This window comes from Astyanax mexicanus, chromosome 2, assembly GCF_023375975.1.
Source record: "Astyanax mexicanus isolate ESR-SI-001 chromosome 2, AstMex3_surface, whole genome shotgun sequence".
Taxonomy (NCBI): Eukaryota; Metazoa; Chordata; class Actinopteri; order Characiformes; family Acestrorhamphidae; genus Astyanax; species Astyanax mexicanus.
In genome coordinates this window covers 29,329,259-29,347,241 of record NC_064409.1, presented here as the reverse complement: position 1 = coordinate 29,347,241, position 17,983 = coordinate 29,329,259, and the positions used below count along the sequence as shown (strand labels likewise).

At 38.1% G+C, this 17,983-nt stretch overlaps 1 protein-coding gene across 2 annotated transcripts in view; it reads left to right on the top strand.

Annotated features, from left to right (window-relative positions):
- LOC103040407 (CD63 antigen) overlaps positions 1-17,983 on the top strand; it is a 146,474-nt gene that overhangs the window by 124,151 nt on the left and 4,340 nt on the right. For both annotated transcript variants that reach the window (XM_022671523.2, XM_022671522.2), the window contains exons 6-7: positions 17,369-17,494; positions 17,834-17,890. In XM_022671523.2, the coding sequence (XP_022527244.1) occupies positions 17,369-17,494; positions 17,834-17,890 (183 nt within the window). The remainder of the gene's footprint in view (positions 1-17,368; positions 17,495-17,833; positions 17,891-17,983) is intronic.

Sequence of the window (17,983 nt, the reverse complement as noted above, 5' to 3'; positions counted from 1 at the left end):
TATTTCATTGGCTCTATAGCGCCACCTAGGTTTCAATGCATATTTGACATTACGGAAATGCTCAAAAACTCTTGAAAATTGTCAGATTCCATAAGATCTAAAAAACACTTTACAAATATTGTGATAATTTTTTCATGTGTAGCTAGCGGACTCTACAGCGCCCCCTAATTCGTACGGTTAATAAATTAGCTTTGGATGTGTCAAAATTTGTCTAATCTTCTCAAATTTTGGTAGGAGCGTAGACACTATGACTTTGCACATATTTGCAATTGGTTTGTGTTAGCTCCGCCCAACAGGAAGTCGGCCATTTTGAAATTTGTGTAATTTTTACAATTTTTTAACAAACTCATTTAAACTGCTCCTAAAGTCTTTGTCAGATTACCTCTAAATTAGCTGAGAATGAACATCAGACACAGTTGATGAAAATTGCCAAAGGAATAATTGATCGCTAAAACGGTGATGTAATGGCGGGCAATTGATTGACTAGAGACGCAACACTAAACCAAAGTGAAACCATGACACAGTCAGAACACAGATGATTAAAAATTCATGAAACTTGGCAAAAACACAAGAGACATCATTAGACACGTTTTCAGTATTGGTAGGACTGACTCCGCCCAACAGGAAGTCGGCCATTTTGAAATATCTGAATTTTACATACATTTTTTGTGTATATTGTCAAACTACTCCTAGAAATTTTCTTGAATTCTCTTGGTATTTGGTAAAAATAAACATTAAACATATCTGATGATAAATTGTGAAGGAATAGTCGATATCTCAAACGAGGACGAAATGGCAGATGGTTGAATTTGTGAGATGCGACATCAAAACAGGAGGTCAAAACCTAGATAATGCCAGGTGTTTTGAGGAGGTTATAACGGAGAAAAACTCACAAAATTTGACCGGCCTGCTTATCTGAGGCTGTTGTTTGATGTAGAATTAGAATTTCAAATACATGTATTTTAACAGCGCCATAGCGCTACCTGTATTTTAAATGGATATTTCACATGTTTAACAGGATAGAAAACTCTTGAAAATTGGCACACTCAATAAGACCTTAAAATTACTTTTACCGGTTTCTCGGTTTGGCCCGGTACGATTTGCGCTGTTGTGCGAGGGCCCTACGTCCCCCTGTGACAGGGGGACAACTCGTTATTTTTATTTTTAAACTTCGCGCCCATTTTTGAGGCCTTTCTGATACTCGAAAACTCTTGAATTTTGGCACAGACATCAAAGCCGGTGAAAAATTTGAAATTTCACAGTTCCTGGGCTTGGGAGTTGATCAGGAGCTCTATAGCGCCCCCAAACGTTGCCAGTGGCCGGGATAAAGTTTGTCCAATGTGCACCAACTTTGGTACGCTCATTGACCTCATTATACCGATCAAGAATCACTTGGATTTATTTGACTCTGCCTAACAGGAAGTCGGCCATTTTGGCAGGAAGTCGCAAAATAAAAAGTTTCCCGTGGTGTTTTGGGTGGGTTACGATGTTCGAAAACTCATAAAATTTCACAGGCATATTGGGCATAGGCTGTACTTTGATGTAAAATTGGAATTTTTCATATTCATAATTTATCAGCTCTCTAGCGCCACCTATTTTATATGACATTTATAGAAAGCTCTTAGCCTCTTCTAAATAAGCAGACCCAATAATGCCTTTAAATGATTTTGAGAAATGTAATCGTTTTTCTAATGTGGAGCTAAATGACTCTACAGCGCCCCCTATTTGGTTTAGGCTAATAAATTAGCGGTAGCTGTCTCAAATTTTCCCCAATGTTCAAGATTTTTGGTAGAAACATAGATATTACGATGCCACACATAATACCCATTGGCATGTATTAGCTCCGCCCAACAGGAAGTCGGCCATTTTGAAAAATGTTAAATTTTTACACATTTTTCACGAACTCATTCGAACTCCTCCTAGAGTCTTTGTCAGATTACAACTAAATGGTCTGTGGATAGTCTCCAGACATACGTGGTGCTAAATTGCGAAGGAATAGTCGATAGCTGAAACGATGACGTAATGGCGGGCAGTTGATTTAATACAGACACAACACTAAACCAAATAGAAACATTAGCATGGTCAGAACACAGCTGCTTGGAAATTCATGAAACTTGGCAAAAACATAAAAGACATCATTACACACGTTTTCAGTGTTGATATGATTGACTCCGCCCAACAGGAAGTCGGCCATTTTGAAAAACGTGCATTTTACACACATTTTTTGCATACTTTGTCGAACTCCTCCTAGGGAATTTGTTGAATACTCTTGATATTTGTCAGCAATAAACTACTACCATCCCTGATGATAAATTGCGAAGGAATAGTCGATATCTTAAACGAGGACAAAATGGCGGACAGTTGAATTGCTTGAGATACCCCATTAAAATAGGAAGTAAATACATTCTGGTGTTAGTAGGTGTTTGAGGAGGTTAAACAGGTTGAACACTCACGAAACTTTACAGGCCTGCTTGATTTAAGCGGTCCTTTGATTAAAAATTTAAATTTCATATATACATATTTCATTGGCTCTATAGCGCCACCTAGGTTTCAATGCATATTTGACATTACGGAAATGCTCAAAAACTCTTGAAAACTGTCAGATTCCATAAGATCTAAAAACACTTTACAAATATTGTGATCATTTTTTCATGTGTAGCTAGCGGACTCTATAGCGCCCCCTAATTCATTCGTTTAATAAATTAGCTGTGGATGTGTCACAATTTGTCTAATCTTCTCAAATTTTGGTAGGAGCGTAGATAATATGACTCTGAACATATTTGCAATTGGTTTGTATTAGCTCCGCCCAACAGGAAGTCGGCCATATTGGATTTTGTAATTTTTTTACACTTTTTTTCACAAACTCATTTAAACTGCTCCTAAAGTCTTTGTCAGATTACCTCTAAAGTAGCTGAGAATGAACATCAGACACAGTTGATGAAAATTGCCAAAGGAATAGTTGATCGCTAAAACGGTGACGTAATGGCGAGCAATTGATTGACTAGAGACGCAACACTAAACCAAAGTGAAACCATGACACAGTCAGAACACAGTTGATTAAAAATTCATGAAACTTGGCAAAAACACAAGAGACATCATTAGACACGTTTTCAGTATTGGTAGGACTGACTCCGCCCAACAGGAAGTCGGCCATTTTGAAATATCTGAATTTTACATACATTTTTTGCGTATGTTGTCAAACTACTCCTAGAAATTTTGTTGAATTCTCTTGGTATTTGGTAAAAATAAACATTGAACATATCTGATGATAAATTGTGAAGAAATAGTCGATATCTCAAACGAGGACGAAATGGCAGATGGTTGAATTTTTGAGATCCCACATCAAAACAGCAGATGAAAACCTAGGTAATGCCAGGTGTTTTGAGGAGGTTATAACGGAGAAAAACTCACAAAATTTGACCAGCCTGCTTATCTAAGGCTGTTGTTTGATGTAGAATTAGAATTTCAAATACATGTATTTTAACAGCGCCATAGCGCCACCTGTATTTTAAATGGATATTTCACATGTTTAACAGGATAGAAAACTCTTGAAAATTGGCACACTCAATAAGACCTCAAAATTACTTTTACCGGTTTCTCGGTTTGGCCCGGTACGATTTGCGCTGTTGTGCGAGGGCCCTACGTCCCCCTGTGACAGGGGGACAACTCGTTATTATTATTATTCTGCCTCTTTGCGTCCATTTTTGAGGCATTTCCGATACTCGAAAACTCACGCATTTTGGCACAGACCTCAAGCTCGGCGAAAATTTTAAAGTTCCTTAGAGGCTGGACTTTGGCGTTGTTCAGGAGCTCTATAGCGCCCCCAAACGTCGGCAGTGGCCGGGATGAAGTTTGTCCAACGTGCACCAACTTTGGTACGCTCATTGACCTCCTCATAAACAACAAGAATCACTAGGTTTTATTTGACTCCGCCCAACAGGAAGTCGGCCATTTTGACAGGAAGTTGCAAAATAAAAAGTTTCCCGCTGGGTTTCGGAGGGGTTAGGATGTTTGAAAACTCCTAAAATTTTACAGAGCTATTTGGCTTAGGCCATACTTTGACCGTAAGTTGGAATTTCGTAAATTCGTCTTTCATCAGCTCTCTAGCGCCACCTATTTTATATCACATTTATGAAAAGCTCTCAGCCTCTTGATAATTGGCAGATTCAATAAGTCTTTGAAATGATTTAGGAATATTTTGTCGTTTTTCTCATGTGTAGCTAGAGGACTCTACAGCGCCCCCTATTTTGTTTAGGCCATTAAATTAGCTGTAGCTGTCTCAAAATTTCTCCAATATTCTCGATTTTTGGCAACAACATAGAAACTATCATCCCGCACATATTACCCATTGGCTTGTACTAGCTCTGCCCAACAGGAAGTCGGCCATTTTGAAATTTGTGGAATTTTTACACATTTTTCACGAACTCATTCAAACTCCTCCTAGAGTCTTTGTCATATTACCTCTAAATTTGGTGTGGATAGGCTCCAGACATACATGGTGATAAATTGCGAAGGAATAGTCGATAGCTGAAACGATGACGTAATGGCGGACAATTAATTTAATGGAGACGCAACACTAGACCAAAGTGAAACCATGACACGGTCATAAAACAGATGATTGAAAAATCATGAAACTTGGTAAAAACACAAGAGACATCATAAGACACGTTTTTAGTATTGGAATGATTGACTCCGCCCAACAGGAAGTCGGCCATTTTGAAATATGTGCATTTTACACACATTTTTTGCATACTTTGTCGAACTCCTCCTAGGGAATTTGTTGAATACTCTTGATATTTGTCAGCAAAAAACTACTACCATCCGTGATGATAAATTGCGAAGGAATAGTCGATATCTTAAACGAGGACGAAATGGCGGACAGTTGAACTGCTTGAGATGCCCCATTAAAACAGGAAGTGAATACATTCTGGTGTTAGTAGGTGTTTGAGGAGGTTAAAAAGGTTGAAAACTCTCGAAAATTTACAGGCCTGTTTGATTTAAGCAGTAGTTTGATCTGAAATTAAAATTTCTTGTATACGTATTTCATTGGCTCTATAGCGCCACCTAGGTTTCAATGCATATTTGACATTACGGGAATGCTCAAAACCTCTTGAAAATTGACAGATTGCATAAGACCTAAAAACACTTTACAAATATTTTGACAATTTTTTCATGTATAGCTAGCAGACTCTACAGCGCCCCCTAATTCGTTTGTTTAACAAATTAGCTGTGGATGTGTCAAAATTTGTCTAATCTTCTCAAATTTTGGTAGGAGTGTAGATAGTATGACCCTGCACATATTTGCAATTGGCTTGTATTAGCTCCGCCCAACAGGAAGTCGGCCATATTGGAATTTGTAATATTTTTACACATTTTTCACAAACTCATTTAAACTGCTCCTAAAGTCTTTGTCAGATTACCTCTTATTTCGCTGTAAATGAACAACAGACATATTTGATGATAATTGCCAAAGGATTAGTTGATCGGTAAAACGGTGACCCAATGGCGAGCAATTGAGTCACTAGAGACGCAACACTAAACCAAAGTGAAACCATGACATGGTCAGAAAACAGATTATTGAAAATTAATGAAACTTGGCAAAAACACAAAATACATCATTACACACATTTTCAGCATTGGTAGGACTGACTCCGCCCAACAGGAAGTCGGCCATTTTGAAATATCTGCATTTTACACACATTTTTTGTGTACATTGTCAAACTACTCCTAGCAAATTTGATGAATTCTCTTGGTATTTGGTAAAAATAAACATTGAACATATCTGATGATAAATTGTGAAGGAATAGTCGATATCTCAAACGAGGACGAAATGGCAGATGGTTGAATTTTTGAGATCCCACATCAAAACAGGAGGTGAAAACCTAGGTAATGCCAGGTGTTTTGAGGAGGTTATAACGGAGAAAAACCAACAAAATTTGACCAGCCTGCTTATCTAAGGCTGTTGTTTGATGTAGAATTAGAATTTCAAATACATGTATTTTAACTGCACCATAGCGCCACCTGTATTTTAAATGGATATTTCACATGTTTAACAGGATAGAAAACTCTTGAAAATTGGCACACTCAAAAAGACCTCAAAATTACTTTTACCGGTTTCTCGGTTTGGCCCGGTACGATTTGCGCTGTTGTGCGAGGGCCCTACGTCCCCCTGTGACAGGGGGACAACTCGTTTTTTTTTTTTTTTAGTTCAGACAGTAATTTCCCAGCATTTAATTTTTTACTCAGTAACTGAAGCAAAGTAAATTACTTGTGTCAAAATGTAGTTGAGTAAAAGTAAAATTACCCATTTTAAAAACTACTTAAATTACAAATTACTCATAAAATCTACTCAATTACAGTATGTAAATGTAATTCGTTACTTTCCACCTCTGATCGGGTCAGACAGGTGGGCAGTCAGTAACTCGGAGGGAGGCAGAGAGATGGAATTAGTTTTGACTGGATTTAAGGAGAATAGAAAATATGAAATATTATCAGAGTGTGGCTAATGACTCAAGGCTGAATAAAACAGCCTAACTAAAGGGAAAGAGATAGAAAGTAACATAGACATGGAGGCTCCCTGAAACACTGGCATCCACCCACTCCACCGTCCACAAACCTGAGTGCAGTGAGTAAACAACAGCCTCCACTCAGTTTACCGCAATTCCCCATGAACCCCTGGATCTGCAGTTTTATCTAAGAGGAAAAAAAATAATTACCAAAAGCTAAATTAAACAAGTAAGTTTTCAGTCTAGACTTAAACATATTCGGGGAGATTATTCCAGAGTTGAGGCGCTTTATAAGAGAAAGCTCTTCCTCCTGCAGAGCTCCTCTGAATTTTAGGAACTACTAAGAAACCAGAACCCTGAGATCTAAGTAATTGCGGTGGTTCATAATAGGAGATGAGGGGCCCTATCGTACACCCCGGGCAAGGCGTGTAGCGTGACACCTTACCATCGTACACCCAGTCAACAGTCTATTTTTACGCCTTGGGCACACGTCCTTAAAATAGCGTTGGACTTTTGTCATATATATACGCTGATCGGTGTGGTGGTCTGGAAATGACGTGTTTTCAGGTAAATTTCTGGCGTGTTTCTATCTTGGTGGCGGAAAAACGGATTGCGCGATTGATCCCCCAAAAGGACGTCGAAATTCAGCTGTCACTGGTGCGCACCCAGAGCTGAATCACAATCACCCTGCGCTCCAATATACCCCATACCATCACTTCCTTACCCACAGCCTTCAGCAATCAATTATAAAAATAAAATATACTTTAAAATCTGCACAGCAACTATGAATTATTATTAGGTATATTTGTCAGTTATAAGGATTTATATTTATGTTTAGTACACAGACTAAATAACTGTAACTTAAAATATAGCAGACACAGGCATTCTGCTGTTTAAGAATTTTAACAGATGCTTATTCTCACTCAAATGCTGGAGTTTTTGAAATAGAAAATTAAAAGATAAAAGAACTTTGACTAAACATACATTTATTTTATTTAACTTTGCTATTATTTAACTGAAATTCACTTTTATATCTGAAAAATAAAGCACATTGTCACCCAGGCTTGTGGTGCTGCCCGTCAGTTATATAAAACTTAAAACATTTGAAATACACAGAAATATAAAGCTATACATTAGAATTCAATTAAATTAAATTCAATTAAAATCACGTCCAGCGCTCTAAAATGTTGCAGGAGGGCAAGGTGGAACTTGGTGCAGTGCGCACGGCATTGCGCGCAGAAAAACCTCCATCTTCAAAAAAAAAAAACACGTTTTAATAAATAAGGTCGGACAAGTGTAGTAAAATTCATGTAAATAAACTCACTAAAGCCAACAAATGTACTGATAATTAATCAAGAGAAATCAAGCAAAATACGCTGTGTCTGTGTGTGTGTCTGTGTGTGTCTGTGTGTGTGTCTGTGTGTGTGTCTGTGTGTGTGTCTGTGTGTGTGTGTGTGTGTGTGTTTGTCTGTGTCTGTCTCTCTCTCTCCTGTTAGAACTACTACTACTACTATAACTTCTATGACAACTACTACTACTACTACAACTATAACTACTACTACCACCACTATAACTTCTACTACAACTAGTACTAGTACTACTACTACAACTATAACTACTACAACTATTGCTACAACTACAACTGCGACTACAGTTACTACTTCTACAACTGCTACTACAACTAGTACTACTACAACTACAACTATTACTACTACAACTACTACTACTGCCACTATAACTTCCACTACAACTATAACTACTAGTACTACTAGTACTACAACTACTTCTACTACAACTATTGCTAGCCTTTTAACTGCTACTACTACAGTTACTACTTCTACAACAACTACCACCACCACAATAACTACTACAGCTACTACTGCTGCTATTATTACTACAACTACTGCTGCCACTACTACTACAACTGCTACAGCTACTACTCCTACTGCTACAACTACTACTACTCCTACAACTGTTACTACTACTATTACAACTGCTACAGCTACTACTACTGCTACAACTACTACTACTGCCACTATAACTTCCACTACAACTATAACTATTACTACTAGTACTACAACTACTTCTACTACAACTATTGCTAGCCTTTTAACTGCTACTACTACAGTTACTACTTCTACAACAACTACTACCACCACCACAATAACTACTACAGCTACTACTGCTGCTATTATTACTACAACTACTGCTGCCACTACTACTACAACTGCTACAGCTACTACTCCTACTGCTACAACTACTACTACTCCTACAACTGTTACTACTACTATTACTACCACAATAACTTCCACTACAACAACAACTATAACGACTACTACAACTGCTACTACAACTATAACTTACACTACAACAACAACTATAACGACTACTACAACTATAACGACTACTACAACTATAACGACTACTACAACTGCTACTACAACTACTACTACAACTACTATTACTACTAGTACTATCACTACTACAACTATTGCTACAACTACAACTGCTACTACAGTTACTACTTCTATAACACAACCACCACAATAACTACTACTGCTGCTATTACTACTACTACTGCTGCCACTACTACTACTACTACTGCTGCTACTACTACTACAACTGCTACAGCTATGTCGTTTATCACTGTCTCTTTGTTGCTAAGATGCTTGAAGATGAGAAAGAAGACACCGCAGACATTTGTGTAATACAATTATTTATTACAAAGACTAAAACTATATAAGAGTATCTTAAAGGCGGTCCTAGGCCTGCCCTGGAGAGAGATGTTGCCCAATTCGATGTTCCTGCTCTCTCCCCTCCCCAGACTTGGGGACCTGCCTAAATAGGGTGTTATGGTATACATCTGGAAACACTTAAACATATTCTAGGCATAGACAGCCATAGGAGGAGTCTACCTAGAAGAATGGTTACATACATTAGTGAAGGGAAATAAAGAGAATACATACGCTGAAAATATACTTCAGCTGCTACTACAACTACTACTACTACTACTACTGCTGCTGCTACTACAACTACTACTACTGCTGCTACAAATACTACTACTACTGCTACTACTGCTATTACTACTGCTACTACTACTATTGCTGTTACTACTACTGCTACTACAACTACAAAAACTACTATTACTACTACTACAGCTACTACTGCGTTTACTAGTTCAACTACTACTACAACTACAGCTACTACTTCTACTGCTATAAACACTACTACAACTATTACTACTACTAATGCTATTTCCACTGCTTCTACTACTACTACTACTACTATTGGTGTTACTACTACAACTACAGCTTTCACTACTTCTACTACTGCTGGCTGCCACTACAACTACAGCTGCTACTACTACAACAACTGCTACAACTACTACTACAAATACTATTTCTACTGCTACTACTACAACTGCTTGTACTACTACTACTGCTGTTACTACTATTACTGCAACTACTACTACAACTACACTGTAAAAAAGTGCTCTGAAATTTACAGTAAATAACTGCCAGTAATTGCCAAGTAATTTACTGTGAAATAAAACTGGCAATAGTTAAACGGTAATTTACAGTGAACCAAAAGCAAATCACAGTAACTAACTGGCAAAAACTTAACAGTAAGTTACTGTAAAAACAAAAAAAAAAAAAACGGGCAGCAGCTCAATAGTAAATTAGTCTGTAAAAATGATTCATGCATACTGTAATTTTGTGTATAGTTGTATTGATCAGACTTTACAAAAATAACTGTGTATTGTTTTTTCATTTACATAAGTGTTTTCACAACAAAATAATACCCTGATATCTATATAGATAGATAGTAGTGGGATTATTACTGTGATTTTCTACAGTAGTAGGAATATTACTGTGATTTTCTACAGTAGTAGGATTATTACTGTGATTTTCTACAGTAGTAGGACTATTACTGTGATTTTCTACAGTAGTGGGATTAATACTGTGATTTTCTACAGTAGTAGGACTATTACTGTGATTTTCTACAGTAGTAGGATTATTACTGTGATTTTCTACAGTAGTAGGAATATTACTGTGATTTGCTACAGTAGTGGGATTATTACTGTGATTTGCTACAGTAGTGGGATTATTACTGTGATTTTCTACAGTAGTGGGAATATTACTGTGATTTTCTACAGTAGTAGACCTATTATTGTGATTTTCTGCAGTAGTAGGATTATTACTGTGATTTTCTACAGTAGTAGGATTTTTACTGTGATTTTCTACAGTAGTAGGAATATTATTGTGATTTTCTACAGTAGTAGAATTATTGCTGTGATTTTCTACAGTAGTAGGACTATTATTGTGATTGTCTACAGTAGTAGGAATATTACTGTGATTTTCTACAGTAGTAGAATTATTGCTGTGATTTTCTACAGTAGTAGGACTATTATTGTGATTGTCTACAGTAGTATGAATATTACTGTGATTTTCTACAGTAGTAGGATTATTATTGTGATTTTCTACAGTAGTAGGATTATTACTGTGATTTTCTACAGTAGTAGGAATATTATTGTGATTTGCTACAGTAGTGGGATTATTACTGTGATTTTCTACAGTAGGGGGCAGATCCGTGGGTTGCTACTGGGACGCAAGTTGGGGCCTGATCACCCCCGGCTGGGTCGCCTGGGTGAGGGTGTATGATGTTGCAAGACCCGAAACACCCAATGACCTCAGGATACATCACTGATGATGCGTCCCAGTGCATCCATGAGGTGTATTTTAAATATTCAACATCTGGCACAGCCAGTGACCCCTAGGAATAGGCTAGGTGACAACCAAGAACAGTTTGGTCGACCACTGGAGAGACAGTTGGCAGCACAGAAAGACGGCACCTGGGGCAGGTTGGGGTAGCATCCCAACCTGCATCTCTCGTGAGAGAGGACCCAATCAAGCTACGGAAAGCCCGACAGAGAGATACCCCCAGGAGATCCCGAGAGGGGGGGAGGATGAGATCTTCAATCGGATGGACTACAGGACTACAGACTACAGACGACCCAGGCAAACGGACAAACGACGAACGTTATATGCATTTGTGGAAAGCTGTGCAAGAACCATCGTGGCCGGAAGATCCACAAAGCTAGAATGAAATGCCTAGACAAAGAAAATGAGGTACAACGCTCAGGTCTTGTACCTGGTGAGACGCAGGAGGAGCCCGGCCAGGAGGCAACCCACAGAGCCCAGTCCCTCCATGTACCTCAGACTCTTAACCCTAGCAGAGTAATTCCACAGCAGCGGATTAAGTGGCCCCCAGCCAGCAAGAGGAGCGAGTGGCAGCAGTTTGACGAGGATGTGTCCAAGATCATCCAGGCTACAGCCAAGGGAGACGTGGACAGCCGACTCACATCAATGACTACAATCATCATCAGCTATGCCTCAGAAAGATTTGGACAGGTGGATAAAGGAAAATCAAAACCCACTCCCTACACAACGAGCCGTAGGGCCACCTGGATACATCATTTGCGCCAGGAGCTTCGCACCCTCAAGAGACAGTATAAGGCTGCAGTGGAGGAGGAGAAGAAACCCTTGTTGGAACTGAAAAACATCCTGCGCAAGAAGCTGATGACTCTTCGCAGAGCAGAGTGGCACCGGAGACGGGCGAAAGAGAGGGCAAGGAGGCGAGCAGCTTTCATCGCAAATCCCTTTGGCTTTACCAAACAACTCCTCGGGGACAAGCGCAGCGGCCAGCTTGAGTGCTCTATAGAGCAAGTAAATCACTTCCTCAAGGACACTGTGAGCGATCCTCAGAGAGACTTGGAGCTGGAGCCCAATAAAGCTCTCATCAGGCCAGATCTCCCTACAATGGAGTTCAACCTGAAGGAGCCAAGCCTGAAGGAGGTGGAGGAGGTCGTCAAGGCGGCCCGTTCAGCGTCAGCCCCAGGCCCCAGTGGAACCCCTTATCTGGTCTACAAGCGCTGCCCAGGGCTTCTACGTTATCTGTGGAAGATCCTGAAAGTAATTTGGAGAAGCGGGAAAGTGGCCGACCAGTGGAGGCATGCTGAAGGAGTTTGGATCCCCAAAGAGGAGAACTCGCGAGACATCAGTCAGTTTCGAACCATCTCACTGCTGAGTGTGGAAGGGAAGGTGTTTTTTAGCATCGTCTCTCGAAGACTGACAGAGTTTCTTCTCAAGAACAGCTATATAGACCCATCAGTACAGAAGGGAGGGATCTCTGCTCCTGGCTGCCTGGAACACACTGGAGTCGTTACGCAACTCATCCGGGAGGCCCATGAGAACAGAGGCGACCTAGCTGTGTTGTGGTTACTGTGATTTTCTACAGTAGTAGGAACATTACTGTGATTTTCTACATTAGTAGGAATATTACTGTGATTTTCTACAGTAGCAGGGTTATTACTGTGATGTTCTACAGTAGTAGGATTAATACTGTGATTTTCTACAGTAGTGGGATTAATACTGTGATTTTCTACAGTAGTAGGATTATTACTGTGATTTGCTACAGTAGTGGGATTATTACTGTGATTTTCTACAGTAGTGGGATTATTACTGTGATTTTCTACAGTAGTAGGGTTATTACTGTGATTTTCTACAGTAGTAGGAATATTACTGTGATTTTCTACAGTAGTAGGAATATTACTGTGATTTTCTACAGTAGTAGGAATATTACTGTGATTTTCTACAGTAGTGGGATTATTACTGTGATTTTCTACAGTAGTGGGATTATTACCGTGATTTTCTACAGTAGTAGGATTAATACTGTGATTTTCTACAGTAGTAGGAATATTACTGTGATTTTCTACAGTAGTAGGAATATTACTGTGATTTGCTACAGTAGTGGGATTATTACTGTGATTTTCTACAGTAGTAGGGTTATTACTGTGATTTTCTACAGTAGGAATATTACTGTGATTTTCTACAGTAGCAGGGTTATTACTGTGATGTTCTACAGTAGTAGGATTAATACTGTGATTTTCTACAGTAGTGGGATTAATACTGTGATTTTCTACAGTAGTAGGATTATTACTGTGATTTTCTACAGTAGCAGGATTATTTCTGTGATTTTATTATTTTCAAGTTAATTGCTGTGATTCTGGCTGCATTCAGAGTATAATACTGTACAATTATTTACAGTAGTTAATTGTGCAGGAACAGTATACGACTGTGGATTTCACAGCATTTTTTATAGTGTATAAAAACTACTACTACTACAAAAACTACAAATACTACTACTACTACTACAAACCTAATTCTAGTCCAACTGGTATCACTGCTACTACTACAACTACTATTACTACCACTACAACTTCTACTACTACTATTACTACAACTACTACAACTGCAATTACTACCACTACAACTTCTACTACTACAACTACTACTACTACTATTGCTGCAACTGCTACTACAATTACTACTACTACCACTGCTACTTCTACAACTAGTACTACTGCTACAACTACAACTACTACTACCACAATAGCTACGACTACTACAGCTACTTTACTATTACTATTACTACTACTTTTACTTTTACTATTATTACTACAACTATTACAACTACTACTGCTGTTACTACTACTACTATTACTACAAAAAATATGTCTACTACAAAGACTACTACTACAACTGCTACTGCTACTACTACTAAAATTACTACTATTACCACTGGTACTTCTACAACTAGTACTACTGCTACAACTACTAATACTACTGCTACTTCTACAACTACTACTACCACAATAGCTACTACTACTACAGCTAATACTGATGCCATTACTACTACTACTAGTACAACTACTACTGCTGTTACTACTACTACTTCTACTACTACTACTACTACAACTGCTACCACTGCTACTACTACACCTACTATTACTACCACTACAACTTCTACTGCAACTACTTTACTACTACTACTAAATCTACTACTACTATTACTACTACAACAACTACTACTACACCTACTTCTCTGAATACTACTACAACTATTAATACTATTACTAATACTACTGCTGCCACTATGACCACTGCTGCTACTACAACAAGTACTTCTACTGCTACAACTACTACTTCTGTTATTACTACTACTACAAAAACTACTGCTGCTGCTACTACTACTACTACTTCTACTACTACTACAACTGCTGGTACTACTACTTCTGCTACTACATGTACTACTACAACTACTACTGCCGATACTACAACTGCTAATACTACAACAACAACAACTGGTATTACTACTACTGCTGTTACTACTACTACAAAAACTACTTCTACAACTACAAAACAAATACTGCTACTACTATTTCTAAAACTATAATTTCTACTACCACTGCTACTATTGCTATTACTACCACTACAACTTCTACTACAACTACTACTACTATTGCTGCAACTACTACTACAAAGACTACTACTATAACTGCTGGCACTGCTACTACTACAACTACTATTACTACCACTACAACTTCTACTGCAACTACTTTACTACTACTACTAAAACTACTACTACTATTACTACTACTATTGCTACAACTACAACTGCTACTACGATTACTACTACTATCACTGCTACTTCTACAGCTAGTACTACTGCTACAACTACTGCTGTTACTACTACTACTACTACTACAACTACTACTACCACAATAGCTACTACAGCTACTACTGATGCTATTACTACTAATAGTACAACTACTACTGCTGTTACTACTACTACTACTACTACTACTACAAAAACTACATCTACAACTACTACTACAAATACTACTACTACAACTGCTACTACTACAACTACTATTACTACCACTACAACTTCTACTGCAACTACTTTACTACTAAAACTACTACTACTATTACTACTACTAGTACAACTACTACAACTACCACTACAGCTACTTCTATGAATATTACTACAACTATTAGTACTACTACTACTCCAATAAATACTACTACAACTATTAATACTATTACTACTGTGAATTCCAGTTTCGAGTCAATCAAATCTTTAAAAAGGTAAATGTAGTATAGTGGTTGTCACGCGCTTATCTTTAAACACTGTGTACAGCTGTTGTTCATACCTTGGTCCAGATGAATGAAGATGTTGAAGATGGAGGTAAGTCGGCCACAAGCAGGTAAGTAGCAGGCAGGCAGAGGGAAAGGGCAATGGCATGCAGGCAGGCAGGCAGGCAGCAGCAGGGAGAAGGGAGAGGGGAGAGGGTATAGGCAGCCAAACAGGTGCTACACAGTGAAGCAATCCAAATGGTTTGTTATCCAACTAATGCAAAGTAAACCAAATATAAAGACTCAACATAAAGAAGTTTAAAGAATAAACTTAAGTAATTATTTTTCCAAGTTCAAAGGCTTCCAAATATTCAAGCTTAAAGTGGTTAAAGCGGTAAAAAACTATATCACTACAACCCTTTTCTTTGTCTAACTGAGACTGTCTACTAAGTGAGAGGCAGCCATCTTTACCTGGTCAGGTGACCAAAAACTGTGTCAAAATAAAAGTCCGTGGCCTGAGGCCAGCAAACCAAAGTAAGTTAACCAAAATAAGAATTTAATCTAAGGAAACTAAAACTGGCTCCAACAACTACTACTGCTACTACTACAAGTACTACTACTACTGCTATTACTGCTACTACTACAACTACTACAACTACTGCTACAAAAACTACTGCTGCTACTACTACAACAACTACTACTGCTGCTACTACTACTACAACTGCTGGTACTACTACTTCTGCTACTACATGTACTACTACAACTACTACTGCTGCTACTACTACTGCTAATACTACTACAACAACTGGTATTACTACTACTGCTGTTAGTACTACTACAAAAACTACTTCTACAACTACAAAAAATATTACTGCTACTACTATTTCTACAACTATCATTTCTACTCCCACTACTACTGCTACTATTACTACCACTACAACTTCTACCACAACTACTACTACTATATCTGCAACTGCTACAACAATTACTACTACTACCACAATAGCTACTACTACAGCTACTACTGATATTACTACTACTAGTACAACTACAACGACTGTTACTACTACTACTGCTACTACTACAACTACTACAAAGACTACTACAACAACTACTATTACTACCACGACAACTTCTACTACAACTACTTTACTACTACTATTAAAACTACTATTACTACAACTACTATTACTACTACTACTGCTATTACTACCTCCACAACTGCTACTACAATTACAGCTACTACCACTGCTTCTTCTACAACAACTGCTGCTATTACTACTTCTACAGCTACTACTGCTGCTATTGCTACTACTTCTATTACAACTACTACAACTACTACTACACCTACTTCTATAAATTCTACTACAACTATTAGTACTACTCCTCCTCCTATAAATACTACTACAACTATTAAAACTACTACTACTACTGCTGCTGCCACTAAGACTACTGCTGCTACTACTACAGCTGCTACATCTACTACTACAAGTACTTCTACTGCTACAGCTACTACTACTGCTATTACTACTACAACTACTACTACAAAAAAAACTACTAATGCTACTACTACTACTTCTACTGCTGGTACTACTACTTCTGCTACTACAACTACTACTACAACTACTATTGCTACTACTACTACTACTGCTACTACTACTACAACTGGTATTACTACTACTACTGCTATTACTACTACTACTGCTGCTACTACTACTGCTACTACTACTACAACTGGTATTACTACTACTGATGTTACTACTACTACAAAAACTACTCCTACAACTACAAAAACTATTACTGCTACTATTATTTCTACAACTATCATTTCTACTACCACTACTGGTTAGTATGTGTCTGGTTACGATCTTTTCTTGTTAACAGGCTCAGTGTTGTGGTTTGAATCATTACACTGACTGGAAAAACGAAACACCACCTTCATGTCGCTGTTCGCTAGTCAACTCAGAGAGAGAAGAAAAGTGTGTAATTGCAACAGCCCCCAACTTTGAGGTATCAGTAAAACATATTGATGACATTTTATGTTTTCCAGTACATTACAGATGCAACAACACTATAATGGTAAACATATTAAAATGCTTTATTGTTTTTGTTCTTATGTGAAACTGTGGTTGTCTGGGGCCTGGAAGTTTGCATACAGTACTCTCAAATGCATGTTACATCTATGGATTTATATAGATTTATATAGATACCAAATAAACTTGATAAAGGCATTTGGTAAAGCAAAGGAGCACACTGTGATTTAAATAACATCTTGTTCATGTGAATTATGTTGTTTTGAAATGCACGCCATTTAACTCTGATGTTTGCATATTTGCTTTGTTTATGCAGTGGATCAGAAATCCACACAGTGAACCACCATCAGAACAGTACTATGTTTATACAAAGGTAAGAGATCACAGGTACATTGTGCAGTTTCTTAAGACCTCCCAGCAGTGTCTGCCTTAACATTAAATATTTCCACAGATTAGTATCAGTCAA